The sequence below is a fragment of the Mycteria americana genome, chromosome 9, assembly GCF_035582795.1.
Source record: "Mycteria americana isolate JAX WOST 10 ecotype Jacksonville Zoo and Gardens chromosome 9, USCA_MyAme_1.0, whole genome shotgun sequence".
Lineage (NCBI taxonomy): Eukaryota > Metazoa > Chordata > Aves > Ciconiiformes > Ciconiidae > Mycteria > Mycteria americana.
In genome coordinates, this window is record NC_134373.1 from 12353793 (window position 1) to 12378118 (window position 24326).

At 46.5% G+C, this 24326-nt stretch overlaps 1 protein-coding gene across 1 annotated transcript in view; it reads left to right on the forward strand.

Moving 5' to 3' along the window:
• The window catches only part of PLCL1 (phospholipase C like 1 (inactive)), a 210317-nt gene that overhangs the window by 177874 nt on the left and 8117 nt on the right, over nt 1-24326 (forward strand). The window contains exons 4-5 of the mRNA XM_075512158.1: nt 3314-3389; nt 7873-7982. Coding sequence (XP_075368273.1) covers nt 3314-3389; nt 7873-7982 — 186 coding nt within the window. The remainder of the gene's footprint in view (nt 1-3313; nt 3390-7872; nt 7983-24326) is intronic.

Sequence of the window (24326 nt, forward strand, 5' to 3'; positions counted from 1 at the left end):
ACCGTGCGGAGGTGTCTGTGGCCAACATGCTGCATCCCTGGCCAGCATGCGGCCTCCACTGCGGCTGGGAACCCTGCCAAAACTGCTGCCTGCTGCCGTGTCCAGTGCGAAAGGATGTGTGGGACACTGGTTCTAGCCGAGGCTTTCGCCTGCTTTTACCTGCATTAGGTTGAATACTGATAAATTATTAACATTAACTCCAGTAAACAGTTACTAGTAACTTAGCTTTTTAGGTGACCTTTACAATGTTTACTTAGTAAATATCCCTCAAGGTGCTGCCTTGTGTGTAAGTGAAAATGTATGATAGGGGAAAATTTAAAAAAAAAAAAAAAAAAGAAAAGGAAAAAGTGGGTTCTCAGATTAGTGTGGCTATTTTTTGAGGGTTGTATCAGTTCTGTTGCAAGGACTTGCACAGAATACTTTCAAGAGCATCTATTGTGATGTGCTTTAAGAAAAAAAAGCAAAAAGCCAAACCAAACAACCTCCCCCCCCTGTAATTTTATTCCTGGATAGCAGTTACTTGCCTGTTGTACTCTTATCTGTCTGAATCAGCCTCTGGTTCTTTGAAGTGGTCAGCCAGGCTTCATCCTTGCACTAGCCCATTGTTACGGGCTTTTACCGCAGCGTTAGGAAGCAGGATCTCGGTCTGCTGAAACTGCACACGCAGTTCTTGTTGGGAGCCGAGTCTGGCCTGTCATGTAGAGATACCGGGTCCTGCACACCGTGTTATCACATAGGCCAGCCAAAATCATATATCCTAGTTGGCCCAGGGTGTATTATTTCTACCTAGTGCGTTATTTCCTAGAGGAACCTGTGAGGGGGGTGCCAGGAGGTGCACTAAGGGCATCCCCGAACCCCGGTCACTGAGCTGAGGAGCTCTGAATCCACTCTCAGGGTTTGTCATGGGACAAAAGCTGCTTATTTTTGTCAAGATTACTGCCAAGCAGGAAGACGGGAACAGGTTAAATTCTGCTATATGATCTGTTTTTAATTGTTCTTGCTGAGCTGAGAGCAGTAAGACTTTGATGTCAGCATCAAAGGAGCGGAGGGCTGCTCCACCTACTCTGCAGTAAGGGAAAATTGACATCCTATTGCCACTTTTCTCTTAAAAAAATGAATGTAATACCTTCATGTCTGAGAATCCTAAAACAAGCATACCAGAAACTCCTGGGAGTGGGTCCGGTAGTTGGAGGAAGATATGGTCAAACTTAGATTACCAAATTGCATGATTATCAAGCTTGCTTTTTTTGTGCATGCTAGGATAATTTCCTGTGGCCGTATATACATATGTAGGCATGTTATAGATATAAAAAAACCTCTCATAAGTCAAGTTCTACTTTTGGATGCTTTGGACATACTGTCCCAGCTTAGATGCATTGATCTCACTGGGCAAAACCTTGCTGCTGGGTAGGAATTGCAGGCACAGACCCACGGGAGGCCGAGCCCAGGGTGATGGGCGCGCGGGGCGCAGCGGCCATGGAGATGCTGGCAGTGCCCGGCTGGACCGGGCAGTGCGGGCACTGCACGCAGGCCCCGTGTCTGCATGTGCAAGAGATGCACGTTTGGCTTCTGGCTGCTGCTGTAGTGACTTGCAGGTTTTTTTTGGATTCTCACTCTCTTTACTGCTCAGACCAACTTCAGCATTTGTAGTTGGTGGCCGAACGGCTTCTTCAGCACAAAATGACTATGTGCTGTGGTACAGAAAAGCCAGAGGGTGGGTAGAAATTGTCATTTCTTTCTAGATGACAAGCGAAAATATCAAAGAGGAAAAAATCAACATGATGCACGGACAAGCAAGTAATAAGAATGAAAGGCAAAGGATACTATTGAAAGTAATTTCCATCTCAAGCATATCCACTGGGCATGTTCTGTTAAAAAACAATTTTGCACTCTGTAGATGTATCAGGCTTTTTTCTCTCTGCCAGTGAAGCTGGTAATATATTTAGTTTTTCTGATATTCTTGTTTCTATCAAAGCAAAGGCATAGGTATTTTTATTAAATGCAGCCTGTCTTAACAGGGTTAATTAAAAATGAAGATGGCATGAGGAGCAAAATTTGGATCTGAATTTCTCCAGAATTAGTTCAGGTGTGACAAGTGGAAGCATCTCTCCTCCCTTATATCGAATTAAAACAATACGACATGCTAATTTGCAAGTGTTAATTTAATACTATTATACTGTCTTCCACTAAAATCGTCGAAACCTACTGGTTATGTTTTTATATTTAGTGTCTTTGAAAGTAGGAAGGCTTTTAGCAGTTGTAGCATTTTGGCAAAGCTTTCAGATGGCGGCTTCTGTAATTTCAGGATGTAACATTAGGCAGTATGCAGTTTGCTTCATTTCTAATTGGCACCGCTCTCATGCTGCTTGGATTTGATTGGGGTTTGCGGTGTACGTCCCGGGAGAGTGAGATTATTCTCAGCCATAGTTTGTTATATAGCATATTCTTGCCTTCTGTAACAGATGTATGTGCCACCTTTTGCAATTTCGCAGAATATAGCATTGGAACAATTTGCTTGTTTGCCTGGGCTTCTGAAGGGTTTTGGAAGGTTCGTTACCATCAAAGGAGAATAGCATTTGCCAGAAGGGAGGCTCAGGAAACTTGTCACGTAATGGACACTTCATCTGTTTGCTGTTAATGGGCTACTCTAGGAAGATGCATAAATATGGATATCTCTTGAAACTTGTGAGTAGGCTTGTTGAAACTGCCTGCCTCTTTTGGGTTTGTTTTTGGGTTTTTTGTTTTGTTTTTTTTTTTCTTTTAAACTTCAACAGCAATGTTGAGGATAGGATAGGATTTGGATCTGAGTTTCTCCAAAGAGAAACTAAAGAAATACTGTAGCTGTCTGAACCACTGTAGCACCTAAAGTTCAGCACAGGCTTAAGTACCTCTTGAAATCAGCACTATTCATGACTTGGTAATGTTTTTGATAACCACTTATGTCAAGGACTATACTTATTTCTCCTTTTGTTTCAAGAAAAGTACTAATTAGAAAGGGCTCAGTTTCACGTAGAATGAATTTTTGTTTGTCTGCTAACTCTGCTTTCTTCTGAAATGACTTGTGTTTCCTTCACGTTACTTGCAGTGGTGTCTCACAGTAAAACAGCTGTTCTTTAACTTCTGGAGCAAAACATTTTCTGAGCAGCTGTCACTTATCTTGATACAGATCTGGGAGCCCTGAGATGAAGGAATGATCCAAGTGTTGCTTGCAGGGCAGAGCTCTTTTTAAGTTTGAACCTTTGTACTTTTCTGTGGACTACTTGTTGCAGGAAACCCTAGTAATGCTGCTTTTTTTCTGTTTATTTTCTGACAGATGATTCAAGAGAGCAGGGTCCTCATTGAGACGGCAGACATCACTCACGACAAGATTGTTCAGTGCCAGAAAGCAGGTAATCCTTCTTTATTGTGCAGTTCTGGATGGGAGATGGGAAATGATGTGCCATAATTTACTTACAGTTTGTGACTAATGCAGCTTCTTTCACCTGGTATTTAAGTGAGCATCCCGGTCTTTCCCTGGCAGACTCCACCCTCCTGAAGGCTCATCCTCCAGTAGCAATGCAGGCATGGGATCAGGGAAAAATCCTCAGCTTTCACCTTAAAAGCTATTTCTCCATCTGCTCTACAGCTCTGAAATGTCTGGCAGCATTTAAATTAGTCAAATTAACTAGAAAGGCATTGAATTAAAAAGCGGGAGTGAGAAGGCTTGCTGCCTTACTGAGCTCCATTCTCTACCACAATCATTCCCTTAAACACAGAGGAGGCAAGAGGTTTTGAAACCCACAGAACCAAGCTCCGTTGCCTACCTTTACTTACTTCTGCTGTTTAGGTTTGTTTTAGACCTTGGACACTTATGCCAATATAATTCCATTGTATCACAGTGAATCTGTGTGGCTATGCATTATGTACGTTGGGTATATGGGCGCAAACCACTCTAAGTAGGCTTAAAATAGATCATATATTGCTGGTGTATTGTACTGGATGTCTCTATCTGAACTAGGGCTCTGTCTCGTGTGCACCAGTAGAAAGGGAAGAGGTGGTTTCAGAAGTGGCCGCCCACGTGCTGTCTGCTCTGCCGCAGGTTCACGCTCCTTTTTCAGGGTGGTAGAAATCACCAAAGTGTCGTGATTCACAGTTCAGCTTATTCATGTAAACCCCTCTTCATCACTTTTTCAGGATAGCAGGCTAGACTCGCGGCTGGGACGTGTCCTGTAGTTTCCACTGATACACAAGAGTAAGCCCTGCTAGAGAGATAAGAGTCCACATTTGGTGGTGGTAATCCTCTACAACTAAATCCATCGGCTTTCATGTATCAGAAACCATGCTGAATACACTCAGTGTACTTCTATTAGGGGTTTACACTGCAGAAATTAAATCTGTTTTCAGTTCATTTAGTTGTACAGCTGCACCTTTCCTAACCTGTAGCAAGCCTTGAAGGTCAGTATGCAAACACTTGCTACTGCATTTAATTTGTGTTCTTGGGCATAGTATTCTGGGACCACAGCGATCATAAATGGTATTGTTTCTGATAGGCATTTTTGGGTTTGGCAAGTGATGCAGGCTACAGCCATTTGCTTCTATTAAATGTAAATAATGAATGAAACTGATGTTTTGTAGTAAATCCTTTAATTCATCCTTTTAATTAGAAGAAATTTGGAAACTGTTTCAACAATAGCATTTAACTGATTTTTATGTGGTGCAAGAGGAGGATGGAACCTAGTCCTTGCTCTTTGAAATTCAGAGCTCTGGAGCAGTGCTGGCACTGTGGTAGCAAAGGGAGGAGAGGCAAGTGGCTATGTCTCGCTGGATTTCATGGGCCTCATCTTGTGTCATGCCTTGGCTTCTGTGCATCTGCATAAGCAGCATAAATGTCCTCAGCCCAAAGCCTTCATCAGGTGCAGAGGGTTTAGGAATAGGACAGTGATGGGAAAATGCAGCACTGGGGGGTCTTTCTAGATAGTATAATTTAAGAGCAATACTTTGCACTAAATTATGCAGACCCTCAGCAGCATCAGCCAGCTTTCTGCCCAGCCTGCTCTGTGCACAGAGAGAAGAACCCACGACGTTTGCCTGGGCACTGGTGTCTTTGTGAGCAGAGGGCTGGAGATGTGTGCAGAGAACACGATGCAGGACCATGCCACCACGCTGATGTCCAGAGTTTCATGCAGTTCCCCTCTCCTTCCTTCCCTCTGCAAAAAGATGAATTTCTCAAGTTTGTTCTCTTTGCTGCTGTATCTACTTGTATTTTCATTTGTTTTGCTTTGTTAGCCTTAAAATATCATTTCTGATTGAGAAGAAGGCTGGAGAGAGATGAAGTGCTCTTCTGAAGCCTCAGGATTTAGACAAAGGAAAGGAGTAGGAGAGAGAGGATCCCTCACCATGGTCAATTGCCAATTAGTTTGTTGCAAATGTTACCCAGGCAAATCGTTAAATAACATTTTCAATGTGGCAAGATGAAGCACTCAAAATTAAGAGGTGTTTGAGGCACAAATGCCTGTGACATTGTCCTTTACCTCACCCCAGTCCTGCTCCCTTTGAACATGTGTTCCCACCAGACCACTGCTTCACATCATAGCCTGTTTTGGTCCGGGCTCCTTGTGCCACAGGCTCCTGCCCACTCCCCCAGCTGGCTTCTCAGGTGGCTGGTTTTGTTGGTTTTTGTCATGTGCAGCCTCAGCTCAATGCACAGTGGTCAGCAGCAGCTGGGAGGACTGTCGTGGTTTAACCCCAGCCGGCAACTCGGCCCCACGCAGCCGCTCGCTCACTCCCCCCTGCAGTGGGATGGGGAAGAGAATCGGAACAGCAAAAGTAAGAAAAAGCGTGGGTTGAGACAAAGACAATTTAATAGGGAAAGCAAAAGCCGCTCACGCAACCAAAGCAAAGCAAGGAATTCATTCACTCCTTCCCGTGGGCAGGCAGGTGTTCAGCCATCTCCAGGAAAGCATGGCTCCATCATGCATAATGGTTACATGGGAAGACAAACACCATAGCTCTGAACAACCCCCCCTTCCTTCTTCTTCCCCAGCTTTATATACTGAGCGTGACGCCATATGGTATGGAATAGCCCTTTGGTCAGCTGGGGTCAGCTGTCCCACCTGTTTCCCCTCCCAGCTTCTTGTGCACCTGGCAGAGCATGGGAAGCTGCAAAGTCCTTGATTTAGTATAAGCACGACTTAGCAACAATTAAAGCATCCCTGTGTTATCAACACTGTTTTCAGCACAAATCCAAAACATAGCCCCATACCAGCTACTATGAAAAAAATTAACTCTATCCCAGCCAAAACCAGCACAAGGACCGAACTGCTAAATATTTTTGTTGGTGCTCCTACCTGCAAGCCTCACAAATATTTGTGGCTCCCTCTCTCCAGGGCAGCACTGTCTCCAAGTTACAGGTGGGGAAGTGAGGTCCAGAGGGAAAAATAACTAAAAGGATGCTGCATAAAGGCAGAGCTGTCCCCATGGAGCTGAACACCATTAGGCTTCATATTTTCTTGCAGGACAAAGTGAGCCATTTGAAGGTTTTCTTTCATTTACTGAAGTGAAATGATTTGTAAGTCAGTTGGTACGAGGCACACGTGCAGGGGAATCTTGCTTGGCGTGCAATTATTTAGGCTGTTTTCCAAAGGAAGTGCTGCAGCTCTGTTACCCTTGACAGGCAAAACCTGTGAGTGGGCGAAGTTTTGGAAAATAAACAGTAGAGGAATCCTGCATTGTGTGGGGTTGAACTGCCTCAGTGTTATTGAGCTCCTGGAGTTGGTGCAAGGCAAGAAGAAACCTATTGTTAGTCTTCCAGGAGTGCTTTGGGCAAGCTACGCCGAGTGCAAGCCTGCCTTGGGCTGTCGAAGGACTGACTCCTTCAGCAACTTGCTAAACAGCCCTCTGCATCAACTCCATGCAGGTGTTCTCTCGATGGGCATTTCTTTGATGTAATTTCAATGAAGCTCAAATTTGCAAGTGACATTTGCCTTAAAATGTTAGGGGAGGGAGAGCTATGAAACAACTGGAGGTGGAACTTGGTTTGTTCAGCCAGGATGGGCTTCAGACGTTTTGGAGTGATTTAGTACCCGTTTGGCCTTTGTAAGGTACAAATTAAGGGAACACAAGCAGCTCTCTCTCTGTTTTCTCTCTTAGTCCACATCAGACTCAGAGAAAGGTTTGCATACCCTGGGCAAATCTTGTGGAATCGGTGGGCTGATCTGACTCGTTAAGGTTTTTAATCTGCTCCCAGATTTCCTGAATTCTTGTATCCAGCAACAGATTCGCAGACATTTGCCACAGAAACTAGCAATGAAATGTAACAATTCCCAGGGCTGTGGTTGGAAGTCTCCGTTCTCCAGGCTGCAGCAACAGCAATCCTGTGATTAGCAGCATGCGTTTCTGACATAATTTATCATTGTGAAGTACAAGGGCTTTTCTCTATGACTGTGATTAAGATTAATGAGGAGCTGTGCATTTGAGTCTGTGTGTTTGCTGTGCTGAACAGGTATCTTCCACGTCTGTCAGACTGCCTTCCAAGGTACAAAATCATCTAGTCAAGGAGGGTGACAAGTGATTGCCTTTTGTCGCAATATTGCCAGCAATGCAGACTGCAGGCAGAAGCGCTGGAGGAGTGTTTTGTGCGGAGACCAGGCACATGCCCGTGTGGGACCCCAGCACTGGAAAGGAGAGTTACATACCAAGTAGAAGCACCAACCACAAGATTGCACATGACCCTTTTATTCTGGAAGATGCTCTCCAGGATGGGGTTGTAACAGGGAAGGGGGAGAAAAAAAACAGGTTGTAGGAAGTACCAGCTGCGAGACTGAAAATGCTCACTGAACATTTTATAGGGGAAATCAGTCATGCACTGTGTGATGCAGCAATCTGTATTTGTAGGAATGGAATTCCACGAAGAGCTTCATAACCTCGGGACAAAGGAAGGTTTGAAAGGAAGAAAATTAAGCAAAGCCATTGAGAGTTTTGCATGGAATATCACAGTGCTGAAGGTAAGCACAGAAAACACCACCTTGTGTCTACTATTAACTCTATAAGCAAACCTTTGCTCTTTTAGCTCATTTGTATTGTCTTACTAATACTGAAGCAACATTTTGTTTTAATGGGATGTATAAATTACCCCCAATTATTGAGGTTTTTCAAATATATCTAATTACACCTCTGGTTTGGAAGCTGCGGAAGGGAATTTATCTAAGCCTGAACAAAAGAGGAAAGATAGCTTGTGGTTTGTATGCCCAGGGACCTGGTTTTGGTTGTCTGTTCTGCCCCACGCACCCTGAATGTGACCAGTCTGGGGTCACCGTGTCTCAGATACTCGTTTTGTAAAACGAGGACTAGAGCATCTCTTTGGGAAAAGACGGGGCTGGGAGGAGTGTCATGGGAAACCAGGAGGAATATTGTAGATCCTGCAGAAATGTCAGGGTTATGTTTCAAAAGTGGAGCATTATCCAAACAGCTAAAAAAGGGAGGGATGAAAATCCCTCCATCCTGGCTGTGCAGTGACATGCTGCTCAGTGAGCATGTTACTCACCAGGCTTTAGCTACTGGTTTGGTACCGGCCAGCCACAGAGTGCCATAGTAGCTGGGTATCTGAGCCTGGGTGAAGCTACTCAGGGACAGCCGAAGATGGAAAGAGGAAAGGATCTGGTGCAGCCATAGCAGACAGCAGGCAGAGGACCTGAGCCAAGCATTCAGGTTGTTAGCATTCAGCTCACGCCTTCTTTCACAGGCTCATTTCCCACCTTGCTCTGATAGATCACACTTTGATTTCCCCTCGCGCTCTCCCTGCTGCTCCCTCCCTCCAGCTCCCATTAAGCAGATTGCCCTGTCTGACAGCATCTCCCTGTGACCCCCCCAGTGCCTTTCCCTTCGCTGGCATCCCAGGGTGAGCCAGCTGATGACAGGGAATTTTTACAAAGTTCCTCATCAAATATACACCTAAATGTAACATGCTGCAGCGGTAGCAAGAGTAGTAGGAGATGCATGCTTCAGCATCGTGGAGATGGAAAGAACACTAACATGTCTTGAGCAGGAGAGGGAAAAAGGAGTTGGGAACGAAGAGGCTGAGGGGCAAAGATGGGTGGGAGAGGCCGTTGGTAGTACAGAAGGGTTAGAGAAGAGCTGGGGGACACCTGTGGTTCCTTGTGTACCTTCATTCACCGTGAGAGAGGGGGAAAGTGAGTAATGGAGTCAGTGTATAGGTCCTATCAACTCAGTTAATAGGACCTCTCATGAAGAGAAAAGGCAACCAGTTCAAACGTGGTGGAAGGGACTGACCTTTTCCACACAGCGTAATTGAGGCACGTAGATAAAGAGGACAAAAAACCCCACACACTAGGCAGTTCTGAACATTAATCTGAATACCTTTAGCTGTGTTAGGTAAAATAAATGCCTCGCGCTCAGAGTCACTCTAAACATGGTCAGGGTTACTCTAAACTTCTCAATTTTTAGATGTTTGTCAGATGAGAAGTTCGGAGCTCTGAGGGTGACCTGTGATTAATGAAGGTACAAGTAGGGTATCAGAGAAACATTTCCCATGAAAAATAATTGCTGCCTAACACATATTGTCAACATACTGAAAAACATTTCAAACATCTAGTCAAGGTCAAGGAGTAATTGACATGTTTCATTTCTAAGCCACAACTTCTTTTTTACCTTTCTCACATCGTAAAATATTAACAGAGTTTGTTACGGGTATAAATGCACATGAAACACCTTTTCATTTTGACTGACGTCCAACTCAGCAATGACATTAGGCAACTGGGAATGTGGTTGTCAAACCTCAGGTGTCTGATACGAGACCATCAGTCATTGTTCTTAAACTTTTTTTTTTTTTAAAAAAGAATACTGTATTTCAGTGACCCTGCCCATACAAACCTGTTTGCTGGTTACAGCTGCATCTCATGTTTGGCACTGACTCTCCCCTCTGTGCTAGGGAGAGCTCCCCAAGAGGATTTGGTGAGGAGAGACCAACAACCCTGCCCTACTCAAGCCATCAGTGTCCTCCATATGTCTAATGCTAGGGTGGTCACTACAAATATATTTCACTAGGTGTTGGTATAGTGATGTAAGAAAAGAGAAAAATAGTCCATAACATCTCGCAAGAGCATCGGCTGCTTTACACTAGATGAGGTGAGTGAATGGCACAACACCGAGGGGAGAAAGCCTCTTTGTGTGCTGGGGCTTGTTGGAGGCAATTACGTCATGCGGCATAGTCGGTTTGCGCGAGGTGCACGTGAGCAATAGCAGGTATTATGTTGTGCTTGTGCCTGCCGGGTGATTAATAGTCTTTTCCTAGGCTAGTGAAGCAAAGTCATATTTAATTAATGTATTTCTTTATAAAGATTCATTGCAATAGGTAAGCTTTGAATACAAAGAGGGGATGCAATAAGAAATTGCTACTGGCAAAATCATTAAATAGTTAACAGTGCAAGATTAAACTATATTTTATAAAAATCATAACTGTGGGTATTCTTCATGTTTAAAAATGCCCTGAGGTACTTTTAAGAGGTACCTAATGAGAATGAATCAAAATAATATGTAATTTTCTTCCTTAGTTTATATAAACTTAATTACATATTAGTAATACCCACTAGAAGGACAAACTGTTTGCCAGAACATGAAAATGTTAGTAAGAACAGGGGTGTTATAACTTGGTGACAGTCAACTTTGACCTATATACATATTTTTAAAACGTCACGTCTTCTTATTTGGTCCCATGTCATGTAAAATACTGGCAGGCTTGCAGTCGGTAATATTGAGAGGCACAACATCAGTACGATAGACAGAAGAATCATGTTCTCACAGTGACATTACAGGAACGGTTATGATCCCATATTTAGTCTCGTTTTCATTTTTATTTCCATGCATCACCATCTCCATGCCTCTGTTTTCCTTTCTGCATTTAATTAAGTCCCAGTAAAATGCAAAGGTAGCAAAAGAAATTTTGTGTTTACCAGCTCATGGGGACCATGGTGCTAGGAACCATTCGTTTCATCCTAACGAGCACGCAAAACCGCTTGGCTTGGCCAACCCTCTCTTTTGCATCAAAAGTTCACACTTCATTTTCATGACATATCTGCCCATTTTTAAAATAGGCGACTGTCCATTTCACGGAGTGAAGGGGTTCCCATGCGTGCGTGGGCTCGTGCTCGTTTCTCCCCAGATGCTGGTGTTTCCCCCACCTTCCCCCGGCGAGGTCACCTCCTCCCTGGCACCTGCGGCCGCTGTTGCAGGCAGGCGCGAGCTGCTCCTGCCTGCGCTTGGAGAGAGGGTGCCAGGCTGTGCAAGGCAGAAGCTGAGAAGCCTCTTTAGGGCAGTTCTGGCTTTGAGCTAATGAGTCCTCCTGAGAGCTGGGACATAACCACTTGCACTCAGTGCCACCGTAGAGCACTAGACGGCTTTCGGCTCAGGTACGCTCACGCACGTACGGGTGGCGTGCGTGCCGGGCCAGCGCGGGTCTGCTGCCAGCCCTCTCGCTGCCGCCTCTCCTGGGGCCCTGCTGCCCGCTCTGTCTGCCTCTCCCGCGGGATCTTGTCCCAAGTGTTTTCCAGTAACTGAGGCACTCTCAGCATCTGTCAAATTTGCAAACCACTGATTTAATGGCTGCTTTATGAATTTTTGAGAATGTTTGGGGAAAAAAAAGTTGTAGCCTGCAAACCTGCTCTCCTTGCTGAGGCAAAACTGTCACAGACTACCAGGAGGTGTTTACTCAGGCAAAGAAGTTGGGATCCACCTGAGTCCCAAGAGCCTGGCAAGTAAGCCAAGCAAAGTTCGAGTGTGTTGGCTGTGGTTCAGAGTTATTGCTCTCACGTGGACATGCTTTGCCTGTCTGCAGACCTATTTTGCTGGGCTCTCTGTGCTTTGGTGGATCAGCACATACAAAGTCTGTGGATCAGCACAATACCACCAAATACTTGCCTGCATGTTGATGGTAAATATCTAGATAGTTAATATACCAACATACTGACTTATTTATAGACAAAACATGGGAAGACAAAGATAAAGTGGCATTTACTGTTTTGGTCTTCTACTGAAGGGGAAAACACCCCAATGTTTGCATCTAGTCTCTGCTCTGAAATGCATTCATGTTTTTTTAAATCTTTTTTGCTGCCCATGATAAGATTTCACTTCTGCTGCCAAAAGTGTGTTCTGTCTTACTAGGATTCCAAGACATCAAGCGGTTAAATTTTCAGGGATCATTTCAGCACCCGTCCATGAGTGTATCTGCTAATTATCCTGCATTTAAATTAATGCTGATTAGATGTATAAAGAAAGAGGTTGCTGAATGCAGAAGGCGTACAATTATTAAATTGCTAATGCTGTTCACTCTTTGGGGGAGAAATCCACAATTTTATGATGTAGTCACGATCAATGTTAGCTCTGGTGTAAGTGATTTTATGCAGCAAAACTGTGCACAAATAGCACTTTTGGAGGATCATGTCTACAAATGACCTGTTTCTTCATCACAGTCATTTGTGACAGTCAGCCTTCCGTTGCTTGGGAGACCTGCAGCATCCAGACCTCTCACTTGGGTGGTAGAGCCCCAAATGTGCACTTTGGGGCTACTTGGAGAGATAAAAGCCAGATTTGTGAAAGATGTGCACGCAGACAGCCATATACTTATCTGGCTTCACCGAAACTGAGCTGAATTTAGCATCACCACAAGGTATCGGTTTTCTTAAGGGAAAAAAGCAACATATCGGACTGTGATTGTTATTCTAAAACACTTTAAGCACAACAGTACCACACAGAGTTGCTGCTGATCTTTGGAAGAACTAGATCCATTCCCAGCCTTAATTTAAGGATTATTATAGTGTGCTATGGGAGTGTTTTTAATGGATACTCTACAGTACTCTATACCATCTTGTAAGTAAGATTTATTTGGGTCTTTTCACATCAGTCCTTTTTCCTGTAGTTAGGCAAGAGTGATGGCTTTGCTCCTTGGCATGCTACAGAGTGGACAAAAGAGCAGCATGGCAGTGGACAAAAGAGCAGCGTGGCAGTATCTTGGGGACATTTCATGTAATTAAGCACAATGGTAACAATATATTCTACCAGATGTGATATAATTGCTGCCAAAGGATTTGCACAACAATTGACACTATCTAGATCTTAAGCGAGAGCACGGTGAATTCATGAGCCTCTGTAAAGCTGCTGCATTCCATGTACCGTATATTCTTTCCCTGTAAGTGTCAGTTAGGCTTCCCCCTGCACCCTGAAAAATTCCTCATATCCTATGTCTCTCCTTTTCCCAGCATATCTCTGTGGACATAAGCACATTGGTGCTCAATTTGTGAAACTGCAAAAATAGATGAAATATAAGCCATAGTGGCTTAGCAACAAATTCTTGTGACTTGCTGTCATCTTGTGACAGTGGTAGTCCAGCAAGAGCAGTAGGCAGGAGTCGTTTGCGTGGCATGGAGACTTCACGCTTGTCTTTAAATGCAGGGCTCGTTATATTGTTCCATGTCTACTTGTCTCCAGATCTCCCTAGATAAATGTTTTGAAATTTGTTACCCCAAAGGCTCTTTTTCCAGAGAGGTTAAATGCCTCTCCTGCTGTCTAGTCCCCATGTTGCTTGTCTTTCCTTTGTTGATGCAGTTCAGAGTGGTGTTTCTAACTTTTAAACCTCTGCAGACCAAGTGTCCTGGCTACTTTTGAAGGATCTGCTGCCTTACTCCGAGACCGGCTCAGCCGCAGCTGGGATGGGCTGAGCCAATCAGTCTTTGAGACGACAGGTTTTACAAACACGTGAGGAAATGCAGAACTGCTCTAATTATTCACGTAGTTACTACATCAGGTTGGTCTCTTATACATGAACTGAAGGACAAAAAAGAAAAAAATAACATGAAACAGCTGGCTTTCTGAGAGCGTGCTGAAGAGAAGGTGAAAAGTTCCAGCAAGGTCAACATCCGTTTATTGTTGTAAATGCCAACCTGCTTAGCTTGAAGCAGTTTATTTAAAAGTTAGAGGGAAAGGTGAGGAAGGAGATAGGTTTAGGTTGCTCCTCATTGAGCATGTGAAGAGCGGCATGGGAGCGCAACTCGTTCCCGGGCCCTTCGCGTGCTCTGAATGCGGTGGTGAGTGCGGTGCAGGCTCCCAGCTCCAGAGCTCGTTTGGAGGGCAAAGCCTGTGCTCCTGGCCCTCAGGCCATGCCGCAGGGCTTGTCTCTCTATGGGGAGGTGTTTCAAGATTTTTCTGGGATAGAGGGATTTAGAGTCCTTTAAATGATATGGAGTTACAAGATAAGGAGCTGAAAGCGTGTGATTCACGTACAAAGCTGTTTTGATCAGTGTATTTTGTAAACCAACAGAACCAAACCGTGTAACTCTTAGGTAGGCGGACCCTTCTTGTATGTAGCAGAGTGCTGTTCTCTGCTGATTCGGTTGGTAAATGCCTCCCCGAGCTCTCCCCCATACTGCTCACAGCACTGGCTTTCGCCTTTCTTGCCCAAGCCCAAAAGCAGGAACCAGAGTTCTTTAAAAGACACTTAGCCTCAGTGGATTTTGTCAGTTGTATCTGGTGATGGAAACTTCTCAAGTTACTTCAGCAGTGCGTGTCGGGATAAAATGAGTGTAATCCCAGTCTCTCAGCGGGACTAGTTAATCAACTGGAATATCCTGTTCTTCTTGGCCGTCAGCCATGCTGCCGAGCATTGCTCCGGGGAGGATGTAGTGAGCAGTCTCAAACAAGTACAGCATGGCCTCTCTGGGTACCTGGCTGCTCCCTGCAAGCTTTTGAAGCCCTAATGGTGTTTCTGACAAGGTCTGTGTTTTCTTGGCCAAGGAAAATTTCAAGACATGAATTGGATTTAGAGCAAATTAAATATTCACGTGTGTTTAAAATATACATGAAGGCCACCCAGGCAATCTTAAATCTGCAAGTACCAAATGCTGGCAACAGCAGGGACTCATGGGGGAAGGGAGAGCAACGATCACCAGGGTTCACAGCTCTTGCTCCTTCATGATACTGTGAGATTCTGAGGAGATGTGTTAGGGCATGGAGTCCCAGGGTGGCTTGACAAAGAGGAGAGACTTTGTCCCGTATTAGTCAGTTATTCCTGTTTTTTTGTCCAATACCGGTACAGCAGGAGTGTTTCATTGACTGGCAAGAAGTGATTGTGCAAACATTTGGATCAGGCAGAGTCGGTGCTTAACCGTCCAGGCACAAGGATCCACGTGCACCTGCACTCGCCTGCCTGCAGCGCTGGCGCTTGCGATGGGCAGCACTCACCTCCCCACCTCGCGCGGCCCCCACAGCACCAAGCCCAGTTTCTGTTCATTCGGGGAGCACGCATCATTTTCTGATTTTTCTCCAGCCTTTAACAGCTATTTGGGTGCATAGAAAATAGGATTGGGACAGCCTGTGAGAGGCTATGTAGTTCCTCCTGCTGCCCCAATGCAGGATCAAACTGAATATTTCGCTGCTGTGGATCTAAGCCCTGCTCAGATACTTGGCATGGAAGGTGCTTGGTATGAGGCTGTGGTGTTCTTCATGGGTTCTTCACCCAGTGTCCAGGGGACCAGGGACCCAGAGTCACTTGGCACTTGGGGAAAGAGCTGATGGCCAGAGTCATCTGAGCAGAAATGTGGGGGTCTGCCATTTTTCTCACTTCCCTCTTCCTCCTTCAGCGCCAGGGCTCTGCTGCCGCAGGTGTTTCGCAACAGTGGGTTTAGGGACAAGACCCCCTTGCAATCAGTGTGGGACCCAAGTGTAGGACAGACTAAAAATGGAGGGTCACCAAAGTTCATCCAGAAAACAAGTGCTGTGAGCCGCCTTCCTTTGGTATAAACCCTTTTTTAAAAAAAAATTTTTATTTTTTTTGGACTGCAATCCAAAGTTCTGCATTTCAGATGTAAATATTCAGTTCCACTGGGATGGGTTTGTATGTGTGCAAACACATACACATATACAGGAGGTGAGACAGGCCGTCAAATATATATGCAGAACAACAGTAACTTTGGGACAAAAATAACAGATTAGAGAAATGAAAGATGATATGAAAAGCCTCAAGTGATATCTTGCTTAGCCCATTTTCCTTGTATTTGACTAAAATAAGCCAGAGATAGATGGCAAGCAGTCTTGTGATGTGCCTTTGATTTTGAGTGATGTGACAAATTGCCAGAAGCCGTGGATCCGATGCTAAGCCGCCGGCTGTGCACGCAGGGCGAGGTGCATGGCGTTGCAGCGATGGAGGTGGGAGACAGGGCCAGGAGGATGCGGGGTCGCTGTGCCTGGCGTCCCTTGTGCCAAGGCCACCTCAGCGGCATGGGCTTTGAGCCCGACGGAGGGTTGGCACGCTGAGGTGCTGTGTGTAGAAAACCGATTTTAGCGTCACTTCACAAGTGGAGGCTTGTCAAGATGTTTAAATAGCGCTAGTCTGCCAAAATAGATGCCCATCTCTCTCCTTGTGTAGGCTGGCTGCTCAGTGAAGCCCACTGCTTGGTCGGCTGTCCTGTCTCAGTACCCCCCTGTCCCTCACTGTCGTCTCCTCCTTTCCTGTCTCTTCCCCCCAGCCTCAACTCCCCCTTCCCTCTGCGTCACCCCCGTTGTGCGTATCATCTAAATCATGCTAAAGCAGTGGGAGAACCACCACGTTCTTTGTCTTACCCGTGCGTCCGATTCCCCCCACCATCCTTGATCTGGACTAAACTTCTCATGACTCTAAAGCTGTCTCTACCCGTGACGCGGTTGGCATGAGTTTATCGCTCCATACTCGTGCCGACTTCACCCTGTGGTAGCTGCGTGGGATCTGGCTCTCTGCTGTGCTCCGCTGGTGGGGCAGACCCCGTCACAGCCGGAGCCCCAGCTGCGCTGCTGCTGTCTCGCTTCTCTACCAACCTGGCAGGGATTTTAGCACCTGGGTGCGAAGGCCAGCTTCCCTCGGGGGTGTGGGTCATCCGGTCCAAAGACTGTGCAACTGGAAAAGTAATTAATAACATTCAGGTAATGATGTGTGAATACAAAGAGAGTTTGTTCTCCGAATGCTGCTCTGAGCAGTAACAAGATTATCACCTATGAGGAGGTTATTTGAAAAATCAGCAGGTAGGATGACAAGTTCCCTGAGGGAACTCATCTTTTGAGGAAAAGGAGCTACTCCTGCACGTACGTGTGCCTGAGCAGAACTGAGCTGGAAAACGGGTAGTACTGGGGGCGGGGGGGATGACTGAACGGAATAATGTTTGTAGATGGTTCCCCACTAAAGGAGGATTGCTTGGTGTAAAAACTGGGTCACTGTCATCTCCCGTCCTTTGGAGGAGGGGACAGCGAAGGCAGGAACTGCAAGTGGCATAGGAACTTCAGCAACTTCTGCCACCGTCCCCTCCCCTGCAACGGTGACATTTTCATCTGAGACATGGATATCAAAGACTGCCGTACCCGGCGGTGGAGTTAATTAACGCAGCCTGCAAGACATGGAAGCTGGGAATCTTGTTTGTGCCAATCTGACAACGTGACCTCATTCAGAGGAATTAAAAGGGCTGTAAGGAAAGTATAAGTTTCAGCAGAAATTCACACATTTCTTGCTTTTATCTGTCAATGACTGTACTAACAAAGAAAGAAAGAAAATGAGCAGCTGCCTCTGCGAGGCGTCAAAGATTGCATTATAACCCAAGCCGAGCCGCCAGCCCTGCCAGACGCAGCTCAAGCAGCGAGGCAGTGTGCTGGAGGGGTGGGAGCCTTTCCCCCGGGTCCTTTCGCGCCGTGGGGTGGCACTGGGCTTGTGCCCCAGGCGATGCTCCTGCCCCGACGCCTGGCACTGGTGAGGGGCTTGGAGAGACCTTTTCCTTCCCGGCTTGGCAGCGTCCCGCGGTGCCTCACCTGGATGATTATTCACGACACCGAAGACCTCGGTGGTCTTTTCCTTTGCTCCCTTAACATTCACTGTTGATGTTGTTTCAGGGTGGTCAGTTAAGTAGCGCGGTATTTCTCATGTGCTGAGACACGCAAAATGGGTGCTTTTTCTTGGACTCAGGGACTGACTGTTGCTTAGAAAACTCCAGTTACCTCTTTATGCAACTTGGAGGAGTCCTGATGTCCCTTAAATAATATATGAGAAGAGAGATTCAGTTGCATGGTTGTTTATTATTGAAAAGACACGTTACATTTTTAAATAATTTCAGTTGTATTTTAATCTCCATTATTTAGCAAATTCACCTTACAACCTACAACTGGCTTTTGCTGTGCTCATCTCGTCCCTCCCCAGCTAGCACACATTGCCGCTCCTGGCCCGCGTAGAGATGACACTGATGGTGCCTGCCAGGGTGTTTTGTATTCCTCGTGTTTTAAACTGTCGAACGCCGTTGTGAATCAGCATTGTGTGTCCTGGGAAAGACCTGGCGGAGCTGTGGTTGCTTCAGGGCTAACAAAATGCGGGTAGAGAAAACTCCCTTTGTTTTCCTCCAAACGTGGAGCTCATGGGTGTCAGCTCAGCGCCCTGCCTGAGTCAGGGTAACCCACAGCCTCTGGGAGGATTTTTACCCAAAGCAGTTGTGTTCCTACACTGTTGAATTCCCTGGTTCATTTAGACATGGGTCTTTGTGCCTGCCACTGGGGAGCTTCTCCTTTCGGCAGCCTGTGTGCGCATTACCGTCGTACGGGGGAGCGCATGTCTGAGCAAAGGACTCCGTTTCTAGGTGGCCCATGGCAGGACAGAGCAAGAGGGAATTGCTACCTTTGTGGTATATTTTGAGCTCATTACAGCTACTGTCAGCGGATCACATACAGTTTCCCAGTGCTTCTAAATGATGGGAAGTTGGCTGCCCCTTTTGTTATGTGAATTACGTGCCAGCATCTGCAAACCCCGCTCCCTGTGGGGGAACGGGTGTCTAATTGAAGCTGATTCCCTGGGGGAGCTCGGGAGGTGATGAAAGCTGCCGGTTGCTCCATAGAAACTTCCTCCTCTCCCATTGCTGAGGGGGCGGTTGGGTTTTGGCCACTGTCAGTGGCCTTGGTCAAATCCGGTAATGTACTTTATAACCAAGTGATACCTGGCCCTTGTGCTTTGCTGAAGCTAGGGGCTGGCATGTCTCTGTATGAATGCCAGGTCCTCCCCCTTTCCCTCCTGCGCATAGATAGGAATCCTCTCTCACGTGTTGGGATGTGCATAATACCATTGCTAGCCAGGACCTTTGACGAGTTCTGCGCTTGCGTGAGTACAGGAGTCGAGCTGAACTCTGAATCCAGCAGGCAGCGATTTGCTGGCATGACCTTCCCCGTTTTGTTGTGCTGGTCCAGCTCCCATTACTGCCTCCTGACACTGAAAAGAGAAAATGTTCATCCACACCGCTAACGTATTCCGAGGGCTGCGGTTAAAGAAATGAAACGCTGTTTAACTCAATGGCGGTATCGATTCATTTATGTAGTCTGGAGCCACCGGCAGTAGAGGGCTGCGGAGTAAAGACTTCTGTGTTAACATATATGATTATTGGCAATATGGATCCGCAGGGAGGGCTTGGACAGTTAGTTGAAAGCCACGTACTGCATTAAGCGGAAGTTGTCGGTGTTCGGTGAGACCAGGCATTTGCTTTGCAGTTATTCTTCCCCAGCAACCCTGGTAGATCCCATAAGCCCTAAATGTGGCAGGCATTCCCAAAAACTTGCACGGGAACTAGGGAAATCAGAGGCCCAAGTGCTTGCAGGTGGAAGTAAGCTTTACTGGATGAACAATGGATTGGGAAACTGCAATCTTGTGTGTTGTATCCTTGACAGCTACAGTCTTCTTTTACCTGGGTCAGATGAAATCAAGTGCAAGGTGACGAACCCTGCAGGAGCTAAAGAACCCTTTCTTATGGGTCATTTCCCCAGGTACAGGTGGGAACCATTTGGCGAGAAAAGCTGAGACAAAACCAGCCATTCTGTTGCTGTGGCAGCTGCTGTTTATTTTTAGATCACAAAAAGAAAAAGATGGCATTGCTTATGTCAGATAGGTTGCGTACATGAGAGAGCATACTAAAAAGACACAACAGTGAGACTTAGAGGAGTAAGTTAAAAAGGCCCATATACTAGGTTTTTTTCTCCAGCATCCTGTGTGTTACGGATCAGACGTAGGTCCCGTATTGGCAGGAGGAGCCTTACTGATATGCTGTGGTCGCTCTGAATTGGCAGGGCAGGGAGTGACGATAATTGCAGCTAAGCGCTCTGCGTGTTCTCGCTCGGCGTCGCCTGGGCTCCCGCTCCGTCGTGCCAGGGACCTGGCGATGCTGGCGTACCTAGCAGCGGGGAGGAGGTAAGCCACGTGAAGGCACTGAAAAGCACCTGAAAAATTTTTTACGTTTTCAAGCAGTGACAAAGGTAGCGGGAGTTGCACGGCTCAGCCTGAGGGGCCTAATTTAGCAGTCTGGGATGAACGGACTGAGCCTGGAGGCTGCTGGCAGCATCGGGAGAAGGACCGTTTCCTTCAGAGGGTGGCTCGGTGGTCTGAAGCTGGGTAGTCTAAATTCATCCTCTCCAACCCTCACCAGTAACTGTGGAGGTATTACTACAGCCCTCTGCATCAGGCTTAAAAATTGAGCTCAATTTTGCCAAAAAGCCTCTTATTTTCTGTGGCATGGCATCATAATGGGTTGGAAATTATGCTTGTTCAGTTTCCCTCACTGGCGTTTTGGGGCAATGAATGTGTAAATGAATACTACGGTCCCCATCCTGCACCGCTTGTTTTTGTGCTTGGCTCACTCGGTTTGCTTTGTGTCTCCATTCCCATCCTTCACGGAGAGTTCTCACCTCCAGCCATGCCTCTTTCTGACCCCTCCCGACTGTCTGCTCCCCTCCCAGCCGCTTCGTTTCGGTAGCTCTCTGCCTGCTGGGTCAGTGTGCTGCTTACAAAAATAACCGTGCCCGCTCCTGCGTGTGCTTGGTTTCACGTCTGCGCTGCGAGGGCCAGGCTGGGATTCTCCCAAGGGAACCAAGCCCTGCTAGCGCGGGCCCACGGCTGCTGTGCCCACAGGAGCCTCTTTGGCTTCTGGCTGGGGGAACGTGAGCAGAGCAGGCGGCTCAGCTCTGCTTTTACCGAGCTCGCTGGCCGGTCTCACCAGCAAACCTGCCTTTGACTGCAGGGGACCAGAATGACGGGGCTGGTCCCTGGACAGGGAACGTCCCGCTGACGGGGACGAGGTGGATCAGAGCATTTGCTTAGGGATCTTCTAAAAACCTGTTCCCTCCTAGCAGTTAAACAGTGCTTTGTGTTATTTTTTCCTTTCTTCACTTAAGCTTTCATGTGATTTGGAGTTTTCGGTCTCAGCTTAAACCTTTCTGCTTCAGCATAACATTGTTTGTGGTCTGTGCTGCTTGTGAACAGGTTAGAAGCTGGGCGCCCACAGCACCTCGCATGAAAGGAGGAGAGCAGCCGAACCAGAGGGGTGTCGTGTCCCCTCCGGGGGAGTGCCAACGGGGAGCTCGGGTGCCTTCGGCAGATTCCTGGGCCCCAGTCGACTGGTGACCTTTGCCAGCTGCCACCACAGCAGGAGGATTTGAAAACCATATAGTTGCTAAGAAATTAGTGTTTGTGCCCAGCGGTCACTCAGAGATAAGGAGAGCGTAAGGATCTGTGCGCAGGAACAAGCACTGCATGAGTATGCTCCGTTACCTGTCCAGAAGCACTGCGCTCTGAATGGCGTAATTTCATTTCAGTTAGCATTAAGCACAGCTGCAGGTATTTTTTTTAGCTGTTGTCCTAAGCAGTAGTCTAAGGACAGCAGTGAGTGTTTGTGCTACATCTCCTGTAACACTCCCCCCCTCCCCAAAAAACCCCAAACCAGCACAGGTGCCTGTTGTCTTCAGTCAAAACAGAATCACCTTGGACGTGGTCAGTAAACCCTCTTCAGGTTCTGATGAACTTAATGGACATTTTGCTGTCAACGCTTGCAATGGAAGGACGTGATTTTGACGTGAACTGCGTGGCTTGCAGCCTGGGTGGCTAGGAGTCAGCGCGGAGGGCACGGGGGAGCAGGGAGGTAGGGGGGGTGCCAGCTATTCCCAGCCAAGTGTTTTGCTCAGGGGTTGCTTTGCACAGGTGTTTTGTTAGCTGCAAAATATATCTTTTCCTGCAGCTGGTTCTTTTACTCAGAAAAATGAAATGCAAGAAAATTCTGCGCTTTCTGCTTCGTTTTTCTTCCCCTTGTTTTGTTTTTTCTGGGACTCTCTGGACTTTACTGGAGTTACCAGCTTGTGCTGGTACCTGTGCGGAATTGGGTTTTGTGACCAAAGGAGGACTAAGAAATAAATGCCTGGACATACAGCTTTGTTTTCCATCTCTTGGCTGTGTATCAAAAATAAATAGTGCCCCAATTTCTTCAATGATGTGGGGTTTTCTTAGTATTGATTGTGCACTCCTGGGCTCCCAGCCAACCCTTTGATTTCAAACTTATCACCAGAAAAAAGGCAGGCTCCTAGCATGGAGGGGTTGATAGCGAGAGTCCATACGTTTGTGGCTATGCTTGCAAACTGTCTGCTAGATGCAGTGCCCGAGAGACACAGAGGCAGCTGAACTGCTCAGCACATGGCTAGCGTCAAATTAATGCCATTATTTCTGAAAGTAAATTCCCGCTGCAACACAGTTACAGACAGTCGATGTTCACATTCATTGCTTCTGACAGCCTGATATAAGGTAATTTAATTTAAACACTCAGATGAGAGAGAAGCAAGAGGCATTTTTTTAAAAAATGAAAATAAAAGCCCACTTTTTATACGTAAAATGACTGCTTGAAGGAATAGATTAGTAGCCACACGGTGCGATTGATTTGCAAGAGCCCATGGACTTCAGTGGAGAGCTCTGTTTAAAGATCAATAGAGAACACTACAGCATGAGTGCTTTTGCCACTTAGGCATTCAAGCAAATGCTTGACGTTAATTCCTTCTCAGACTTTGGTCTAGGGCCAGTAGGGTTTGGGAGGGCACTTGACTGTGTTTCAGAGAGCAAGCTGGCCACGTATGTCCTTCGCCTTTAGCTCATTAGGCAAATCCTGTAAAAGAATTACAAATACAGACCCTCTTTCCTAAGTTGCCATGGCTGCACAAGGCAGCAATATACTTGCACTGGCAAGTATAGACCCACCAGCCAGAATCAGAAGTTTTTCTAAGTATTTGCTTTTTTGGCTAATTGCATGACTGTTCTTGAGGTTCTCCTTGGGTGACAGAGGTGTTTTGTTAATTCCACCTCCCAGGCTGCCCTCAAGGTTTGCATTTGGCTGCGTCCCACAATTTGGGAATATACAAGTGATGGGCTAGCAGTTTTGTAATAAGCCGGGGAGCCTTGCCCAGTGCGATGCCAAGGAGGCTGTCTCTCTGTATCCAGCACAGCCGTTTAGATTTTAACTGCACCTTTCCAACAGCTGGAAAAGAAGGCAAAAAATGCCATGGGTGTTTTTCAAGGAGGTGCCACACCGACAGAGGCAGCGGGCATTCCCTCTTCCCAACCGCTCACATCACTGCCTTGTGCTGCGGGATTGACTGCTTGGCTGTGCCATGAACTATCACTAGCCTCCTAGAAAACCAGGCAGGCTAATGCAGAACGCCTCTGTAGACCCCTGTTTAATCATCCTCTCCAATGCAGGCCTCTGGGGTGAGACCCAAATGGCAAATGGAATCAATTAAAGAGTTTTGGGGCTTGCGTGGGACAGCCTAATAATGAACAACTGGCAGATTGGTCTAGTTTGGGAGTTTAAATGTAAGTAGTTAAAATCAGATGGAACTGGTTTTCAGGTAACCTGGATACTGTTCTTAACACACCACATTTACAATTTTAGCATCAGGCTCCATCCCTGGGTCAGAGTACCCATCTGCAGTCACAAAACCATTGAGTGTGTTAAGAGAGTAGTCCAGCCCGTGGCCGTGATGAGTAATCACACTAGAGCCACGAGTGAGGTTAAGATTTGATCTGTATTACAAGTTAGGGCCATTCTGAATCCTACTTTACTTTGTTATTTATTTACTCTATTTACTATCATTTATTTATTAATTTTTATTAACCTCTTCTGTGTTCCTTTGCTATGGTATCTGAACACCTACTGTGGTTGCAGAGATCCGTGCCTCGAGGAGGACTGGACTAATATACTGGAACCTGCTGGGTGCTCAGGGCAAGCCAGGGCCGAGTGGGCTCTGTGGAGGGGCAGCGATCCAGATTCCTGCCTGCTTTCCCTTGAACTGCTGAGAGCCGCTTCTGCTTTTGTACTGGAGCTTCTGGCCAGATTGCTTTGGAGTTGCTATGTGAATTTTACCAACCACCCGGAGTAATGTTGGGGTTGTTCTCTCGCTCTTACAACTGACTGCACAGGAAAAGAGACCGTGCTCTTTTTTAAATGGCGTGTGCAGAGATGGTTACCCCTCAGCTCTTCACCCAG